This window comes from Chrysochloris asiatica, unplaced genomic scaffold (assembly GCF_000296735.1).
Source record: "Chrysochloris asiatica unplaced genomic scaffold, ChrAsi1.0 scaffold00078, whole genome shotgun sequence".
NCBI lineage: Eukaryota > Metazoa > Chordata > Mammalia > Afrosoricida > Chrysochloridae > Chrysochloris > Chrysochloris asiatica.
Window position 1 is genome coordinate 1,871,625 of NW_006408596.1, and position 8,818 is coordinate 1,880,442.

The 8,818-nt window shown below is 54.3% G+C and overlaps 1 protein-coding gene across 1 annotated transcript in view; it reads left to right on the plus strand.

Annotated features, from left to right (window-relative positions):
• The first annotated feature begins 311 nt into the window (after positions 1–311).
• PITPNM2 (phosphatidylinositol transfer protein, membrane-associated 2) overlaps positions 312–8,818 on the plus strand; it is a 34,444-nt gene continuing 25,937 nt past the window's right edge. The window contains exons 1-4 of the mRNA XM_006865481.1: positions 312–484; positions 4,277–4,491; positions 5,435–5,556; positions 6,282–6,509. Of these exons, the coding sequence (XP_006865543.1) occupies positions 407–484; positions 4,277–4,491; positions 5,435–5,556; positions 6,282–6,509 (643 nt within the window). The 5' untranslated portion in view covers positions 312–406. The remainder of the gene's footprint in view (positions 485–4,276; positions 4,492–5,434; positions 5,557–6,281; positions 6,510–8,818) is intronic.

Sequence of the window (8,818 nt, forward strand, 5' to 3'; positions counted from 1 at the left end):
AAGAGAGACAAGTGGATTTGAACCACCAACTTTGCAGTTCATAGCCAAACATCTAACCCACCACTCAGCCCTGGACCTCATAACACTGCTTATTGGTCAGCGAGTATGCACAGCCATCTCCCCTGGACCTTCTGGCTACTCTATAAGATCGCTTAGCAAACAAGGACAAGGGAGACCAGGAAGTGAGGGAACTCGCTCAAGGTCATGCCCGTGGCTACCAGAGGAGCCAAGCCCAGGATGCTAGCCTTGGGTTAGCACCACTGTCCCCACCAGCCTTCACAGATGGTGATCATCCTCTTCTCTCTCCCTAGGGACCCTTGGTGAGTTCTGTCATGGTGATTTAAGGAGCCTCGCCTAGAAGTCCCCAGCTTGCAGTTCCCTTCAGCGGGAAGGTGCGAGCTCCAAGATGATCATAAAGGAATACCGGATCCCCCTGCCTATGACCGTGGAGGAGTACCGCATTGCCCAGCTCTATATGATCCAGGTGCGTTCCCACCCACATGGGTTCACCCCAGAATTCCTGACCCATGTTTCAGTCACTTCGGGGCCCAGCTTCCAGGCCTGGTGCAGGCACATGGCCAACCCCATATTCACTGCACACCAATCCTAACACTTTCATACATTTAATACACCCGTTCATACACATGTCAGCCTGTGTGCCAGATGAGGAAGATGTGAGACCTGAGAAGGTACTGTGTACCAGGTCCCAGCTCCCACGGTCCTTGCTTGACTATGCTGTTGGCTGTTGGCGATGTCAGACTCAGGCTACTTGACAAATTGGCAGATGTGCTTGATCGCTAGTCCCAGGTTTGTCTGATAGCCTCCCACCTTCATCCTTCAACCCAGTCCGAGGACTTAGTGACAACCTCCATCCAGTCTCTTCTGGGCACCCCTGACTCCACCTGCCTAGAAGGCCTGGCTAGGTAATCAGTAGGCCAGGGCTTGAGAAGCGCCACTCAGTTCCCTCTTGAACTCCTCACCCCTTAATTATTCCAGGGGGTGACGGGCTAGGGTTAATTAGTCCTAGAGAACAGGAAGTAGCTTGTTGTGAGAACAGCGTGTGTCCCCGCTCCATTGGGCTCCCAAGGCAGAAGTGGTGGGTTCAAGGATGGCCCCTTGTCTCCCTCCAGGGCAGCCCAAGCTCTGCCCTAAACCATCTCCTGCCTGCTGAAATTGAACCGCAGGAAAAAGACCACCATTTCCACCCCTTCTTTTGCATGTTTCTGAAACCCACCTCTGTACTTCCCATTAAAGTGCATTTTAAGCTTTCTATAGACCCTTGGCCTTCAGTAGACCCCCTTGAGAAGGCCTGGTGGCTATGTGAACTTGTAAGTATTGGGCTGTTGACAGAAAGATTGGCATTTCAAATCCTCCAGCCACTCCTTGAGAGAATGATAAGGCTATCTGCTCCCATAAAGATTTACAGCCTCAGGAGCCTTAAGAGACCGTTCTACTCTGTTCTATAGGGTTGCTGTGAGTTGGAATTAACTGGACGGAAGTCGGTTTGGTTTAGGATAGTTCCTTAGACCATTTCCCTCAAGGCAGCCTGGGCCCAACCAGGCACTTCCTGGGTCCTTAGGATCCCCACCACTGTCCACACTCCTGCTGAGTGTCAGGGGACAGCATCCCATCCGCTCTAGCAGGGTGAGGCCATAGGTCTGCTGTCCCGGGGACATGGCCCCTATAGGGGTGAGACCCGGGCCATCCAGCCTAGCTTCATCCAAGATGCAAGCAGTGCCATCTGAATGGTGGCCTTGGGTCTTTTTGGTTGGTGGTATTTCTGACTTAGAAGTGCCTGGTGATCACAGTACATCCTCCGTCCCCTCCCTGCCCGGCAGACACAGCCCAAGTGCCCCCCACCTTCCCAGTGCTGTCGTGGTCGCCTCTGCTGCCTCCACTGCAGAGGCATCCTGCCGAGCCTGTGCAGCTCGCCTCTGTTACACCTGCCACTCAGTGCTCTCTGCAGAGTTGGGGTGTGTGTGTTTGTGTGTGTGTGTGTGAGGAGCCACTACTGTTATCTTCAGTAGATGTGGAGCTCTCCGCCCCCCACGCAGGCATATGAGGGTGGGATGCAGCTCTTCCGGGTGGCCGCACGGCTCCTTCTACGACCAGGCTCCCCATGGTGTGTTGGAGAGTGTTGGCCTTGGGGTCACACTGACTCTGACTTTTACTAGTGAAAAGGCCATGAGCAAGTGATGGGACCTCTCTGACCCTTTATCTGTCATGTATGCTAGCCTCTTTAGAGCATCAGCCGGGAACAAACATGTGGAAATCTGCTCCCGTAAAGACTGAGCCTCAGAAACCCTCTGGAGCAGTGGGTATGTTTGGACACCCACCCACCCACCGTCAGCCTTGACCAAGATCCTGCCACTCCCAGAATGCCCTTCTTTGCTCCAGTTCCTCCAGCGCTCCAGCCGCCTTCTCTGTGTGACCTACTGGCTCGCACATAGACCCCTGTCTCCATCCTGGTGGTAGCTCATGGGACAAATGTGTCACAACTCCCATGTTAGTTCTCCCACCCACCTCCTATGAAGTGTTTGAGAATAGGGGCTGGGAGGGGGCCAGGACCCTGGACAGCTCTGAGGTGATGGTTGGGCACCTTCAGGGTTGTCCAGGACCTGCCAGTTTCCTCTCCTGCCCCACCACACCCTGGAGCCTGCTCTTTCCATGAACTGGCTACCTCGGGTCTGTGCTTTCTCCTCACTAGCTCTGTGGCCTGGTGGCTTCTCCCAAACAGCCTCAGGTCTCAGTAGGACCTGATAGTAGAGTGACAGTGGACCTGGTCAACCTCCCCTGCTGAGTTCTGTGACCCTTGTGTCCCTAAGGATCAGGCCCCTGCAGCACACGTGTCCTCGTCTGTGCCCCCTAGCTGGAACGGAGGGCTTAGAGAGCACCTGCTCCACCGTCTTTTACCTTCTGTGAAGCAACAACTTTTGCTATTGGAGCAGAGACACCCCCCCACCCCCACCCCAGATATTCCTGCCAGACCCTAAAGCCTGGGCTTTTTGTACTACCTAGCTCTATACCCTCCCCACACGCACACAGGTGCACCTAAGTCACCTGGTGGACAGAAGATTAGGGCAAGGGTGGTCAGCCTACCCGCAGAGTCAGCCACATTCCATGAATCATGCTACTTAAGGAAGGCTTGCCTTGGCCGTGGAGAGGCTGGGTGGAAGGCAGTTAGGACCCCCTGAAAGGTGAGAGCTCACCTGTCAGGCAGTGTGAAACCATCAGGGCTCGCTCACAGGAATGGGATGAACAGATGGCTCATGCCGAGGTCTGCCTGGAAGGTCAGGAGGCTTCCGTGTAGCCAGGGTTGAGGGACCCCTGCTTCACTCCTGAGTCCCCTGGCCTGCAAGTCCTCGTCTCTGTTCTGAAGGGACCCAGCAGTGAGGCAGTGCAGTGGGAACAAGTGTGGGAGAAGCAGCAGAGTTGTGCTTTTGGGAGTCCTGTGACTGCACACACAGTTGTGGGTGTGTGGGGGTGAACATGAGTGTGTGTGTGTACACTCATGTGGGGGAGTGTGTGGGAGTGTGCCTGTGTGTGTACGAGTGTGTGTGTTTGGTGGCTGTGTGCACATGGATGCATGCATGTTGCATGTGGGTATGTATGTATGTGTGGGTGTACTTGTGTGAGTGGGTGTACATACACCTGCTGTTCTGGAAGCTGACCGAAGATGCCCTTAGTGATGCCGTCACATCACCATGGAAACAGATGCTGAGCTTGAACAGAAACCTAAGCTTTTGGAGACTTGTAAGGGCCATTGTGGCCAAGGGCCCTGAGAGATGACCCAGGCGTCATATTTCTGACACTGTCTCCAGGCCTCCTCTCACCTCCCACGTTTGCTCTTTCTTCAGTCTTAGTGACTATGAGAGGAAGGAAGTGGTTTTGACAGTTTGGTTTGCTATCCACTTTCTTGAGTTCTATGCCACATGGCATGAATTCACCCACATATAGTGTATGGTTGAACCTCTTCGGTCCTGGTTGCTCCAAGCTGTGCATCGTAACACAGGCAAGTTTAGAAGCTCTTCATTGCCCTTCAAAGTTAGTTCAGAGAGAGTTCTGGGTGGTGGGGCCGGGAGTGCCATGGCCTCTTTGGACTTCCATATGAGACTTGGTGCCCCGGAGCCTGGACCTGGAAGGTCCTGAGAAAAACCCAGAGGAGTGACCACATGTGTCAAGCCCATCTCATCCCCACCCCTCCTGCAGAAAGCCCTGTCTCTCTTGCCAGTGTCCCTGGTGCCCTCTGGAGACGTGTGGACTTTTGTTTCTGCAGAAGAAGAGTCGCAATGAGACATTTGGTGAAGGCAGCGGCGTGGAGATCCTGGAGAACCGGCCATACTCGGATGGCCCTGGGGGCTCTGGGCAGTACACACACAAGGTGTACCACGTGGGCATGCATATTCCTAGCTGGTTCCGCTCTGTCCTGCCCAAGGCAGCCCTGCGGGTGGTAGAGGAGTCCTGGAATGCCTACCCCTACACCCGGACCAGGTGAGACACACTTACTTGAGCTGGGACTCTAGGTACACTCCTAAACCTAAACTAGGTGACCCTGAGCTGGGACTCCAGGCACACCCTATTCTCACACCAGGAGAACTTAGCTTCCATTCTGGCTCCTTGAAGACCCTCAGGCCCTGCTCAAGGCATCGGGAGGAGAGGGCAGGGTGCACCCTAGATGCCTTCCAGTCTTTGGTGGGAGACCATCAAGTAAGACCCTTTGCCATCTGGTGAAGGCTCAGGAGATTCAAACTCATTTGAAAAAGGCCAGGACAGGAAGCCTGCTGAGAAGCAGCAGACTGAGAGGGGACCCAGAGCAGGAGACAGCAGCGGTCCCCTCACCCTGAGATTTCAGCTATATGCCACATTTCCTTACGCCAAATTGAGCAAGGGGCCCTGTGGGTTCTGCCCGGAAGGGATTCTTCACTCTGTGCCCCAGACGTTCAGAAGCTCTGCTGGGTGGGGATGGGTAGAGGTCTGTCCCACATGGGTAAGGGTGTATAGCTTGTCCCCTGAGCTCTCCCATCCCTGTGGAGAAAGACACTGTCCTGTTTGTTACCAGGCTTTGGGCATTGGGGACATGCCACACTGAGGACAGGGGTGCAGATTCAGCCCTCCCACTTGGGGGGCATGTGCATGTTCTGTGTTCTGACTTACACGTAGGGTGCGAGCACACAAGCCTTCCTGAAGCAGTGCACCCCCCTCACTGCCCCCCCCCCCCCCCCCCCCCCCCCCCCGCCCCATGACCATGGCTGTTATGGGACAAGGTAAAGGCCCAGGAGGGACTGAGACAGATGTACAGATGTGTCTCACTTCCCACCTGAACCAGAGCCCCCAGCACAGGTCCTACTCCCTGCCCAGGCCCCCGCTGACCCTGGCCAGCTCTCCCATGGTACAGCTCTTGGCAGCTCCTGGAAATGCTCTCCTTCCTAACCAGGTTCACATGCCCTTTTGTGGAGAAATTCTCCATCGACATCGAAACGTTCTATAAAACCGATGCTGGAGAAAATGCCAATGTGTTCAGCCTCTCTCCTGTGGAAAAGAGCCAGCTGATGATCGGTATGTGGTACTTCCCCATCCCCGCCAGGGCATGTAGGCAGAAGCCAGTCCAGAGTGTGGGTCTGGGCTCTCCCCTTGGTCTGGTCTGGGGCGGGGGCAAAGTCACAAGACAGGCATCCTCAGCCAGTTTTCCTGACATGTACACCAAGGTCCCTCTGTCATGGTCCACGGTGTGCCCACTCACCAGGGCCCGTCTCAGGTGGTGGGCAGGAGTGAGGCAGAGGTGGGTGGGCATTGTGGAGGACAGGTCCATCCCATCCCCTTGAAGGTAGGTAGCCTCTGCTTCTTCCCCTCCTGCTCATTCAGGCTCCAGGCTTCATTCCTTAATTCTTTTCCCAGAGAAGCTGAAAACCACAATTTTCATGTGAATTGTCTTAATTACTAAACACTGACAATGATTTGAGAAGCTTTTAGAACGGCCATGTGCTGGTCACCATGCACATGTGGGTCACACTGAGCTCAGTAGCTATCAGTGTCCAGTGTGGGTCCCCAGGTCCCAGGCAGAGATGGCATTGTGTTGGCATGTCAGCAGGGACATGCCTGACCCCAGGAGCTGCCTCCCAGACCACCTGGGATGGGTGTGGGGTACCCTCTTGCTGGCTGCCGTAACTAAGGGCCACCAGTGGGGCTCACAGTGGGGCTCAGAGATGCCTCCTCTCAAAGTCCACAAGGGGACATGGCAGGAGGGCTGGGCAGAGGTGGCCATGATCCTTGTCTTCCTACAGACTTCATCGACATTGTCAAGGACCCCGTCCCCCCGAATGAGTATAAGACAGAAGAGGACCCCAAGCTGTTTCACTCTACCAAGACCCAGCGGGGGCCCCTCTCCGACAACTGGATCGAGGAGTACAAGCAGCATGTGTTCCCCATCATGTGCGCCTACAAGCTCTGCAAGGTGGAGTTCCGCTACTGGGGCATGCAGTCCAAGATTGAGAGGTTCATCCACGACACTGGTGAGTGCCCTGCTCCTGGCTCCACCTGTCAGCCCCCCGGGATGCTGCGCGTTCATCCCTGAATACATCCTGCTTCTCACCACAGAGTATCTGGACTGTCCCACCTCGATACCAAGCGCCTAATGTGGGTAGCAGAGACTCACCACCTATGTCTACTGAAAGCACGTGTAGCATGCCCCCCCACCCCCACAAGGAGTCCCAGAGTCGTGCAAATGGTTAAGCATTTGACTACTTGATGAAAGGTTGGCAGTTTGAAACCACCCAGAGGTGCCTTGCAAGAAAGTCCTGGCAGTCTGTTTCCACAGTCTCAGGTGCACACACCTTGTAGAGCGGTTCTACTCTGCACAAATGGACTCCATGCCAACATACAACAACAGTCCACCCCTGCCCACGGCAGAAGCACCCAGGGAAGCTTTGCTCCTTGCTCACCAAGCAGCCAGGCTGTTCCCTTTCCCAGAGAACTCCAGACCTCAGACCTGCGTCCCCCGCTGGGCTGCAAGCTCCAAGCACAAGGAACCTGGACACCAGTGCGCCCTTCATACCCACCCAGCCAGGGAATGAGGACCAGCAGATGGCTTCCCCTATCCTGGCCCTTCCGTCTTCCCCTGTCTCCCTGTCCCAGCATGATACAGGTCCCAAGGGGCATGTAACACCTTAACAGATGCACACAGACACTTGTCTTCCACGGTAGATGTCCGGTCTGTTGTGCTAAGCACTGCCCCCGTTGTACTGTAGGCTAGGGAAGGCCCAAATCAGAAGTAGAGCTGGGCTGGTCCCTGCCTCGCTGTCCCACTGTCTTGGCAGTAGGAACATGGCCTGGCAGCCAGGTCCAGCGTCTGTACTGACTGTCCCTCTGTAGAGTTGGTGTCTTGGGTGGCAGGAACTTGGAGCTAGAAAGGGCCTCGTGGTAGGGGTGGCCGTGGCTAGCTGACGCTCAGCAAAACTCAAACTGCTACCTGCAGCCCCTCTTCCTGGGAGCTCTGTAGCATCAATCAGCGAGTGCAGGTGGGTGACAGGAAGAGAAAGGAACATCCCAGCCCACTGGGGGGTATAGCACCACACCACTGTGACATCTTCCCACTCATCTCCAAGAAGCTGAACAGTAGTCAGTCAGTGGTGACTTGTACCACCTTCTCTTCAAAGCTTTTCTGGGGTCAGGCCACCCCTCCCCAGCCCCATGTAGCAACCAAGATCCTGGCCACACTGTAAAGAGTCCCGAGACCCATTAAACGGAAACTCCTCCCCACAGAGAGGCATGTGAGACTGGGGGTAAGAACCCAACGTGGAAATCCAGTCCCACCTGTACCACTCAGTGGCTCTGCAGCCTCAGTCAAATCACTTAAACTGGTTCGAGTGTGCAGTGTGGGTCACACACTTCCTCAGCTATACAATGGGTAGACCATTACCTGTCCTGCAGGAAAGATCAAATGAGATTGAGATCCTGGAGTTCTGCGCAAGATGACACATAGTAGGAGCTTGGCGACAGCTGTTACTATGAACACTGTCACCGGGGTCATCAACAGGTCCAAGTGACCCAGGCTAGGCAAAGTTTCTCAGGTGGCCTTGGAAAGGCTGACTTCTAAAGATGGGCACAAGTTTTAACCCATCAGCTGCTGTCAAGTTAATTCTGACTCTTGGCAACCCATATGTGTCAGAATAGAACTGGGCTCCGTAGGGTTTCAGTGGCTGAATTTTCAAAAGCAGGTCACTAGGCCTTTATTTCAAGGTACCTTTGAGTAGACTTGAACTCCAGTCTTTGGGTTAGCAGCTGAACCACCTGTGAATTCTGGGTGAAGGTCTTAGCTGCCCCCATGAAAGCCTAGCCTCAGAGTAGTGCTACGGTCCAGTTGTTCCAGGCCCCCTGCTGTTAAGTACCATAGCGTCGTTTCCGACTCATATGGACCCTATGCACAACAGAACAAAAGAGTGCCGGGCCCTGGGCCAACCTCACAATCGTTGCTGGGCTTGACTCCATTGATGCTGTCACTGTGCTAATCCATCTTCTTCTTTGACCCTCCACCTTACCAAATATAATATCCTTCTCCAGTGACTGGTCCCTCCTGAGACTATGTCTGAAGTATGACAGATGTAGTCAGGTCATCCTGGCTTCCAAGAAGCTCTCTGGTTGTACTTGTTCTTTTCTCAGCCCTTGATAGTTTGAATATTCTCCTTTGACACCACAACTCAAATGCATTAATTCTTCTATGGTCTTCCTTATTCACTGTCCAGCTTTCACATGTATATGAGGTTATTGAAAATACCATGGCTTGGGTCAGGCGCACCTCAGGCCTCAAGCTGACATCTTTGCT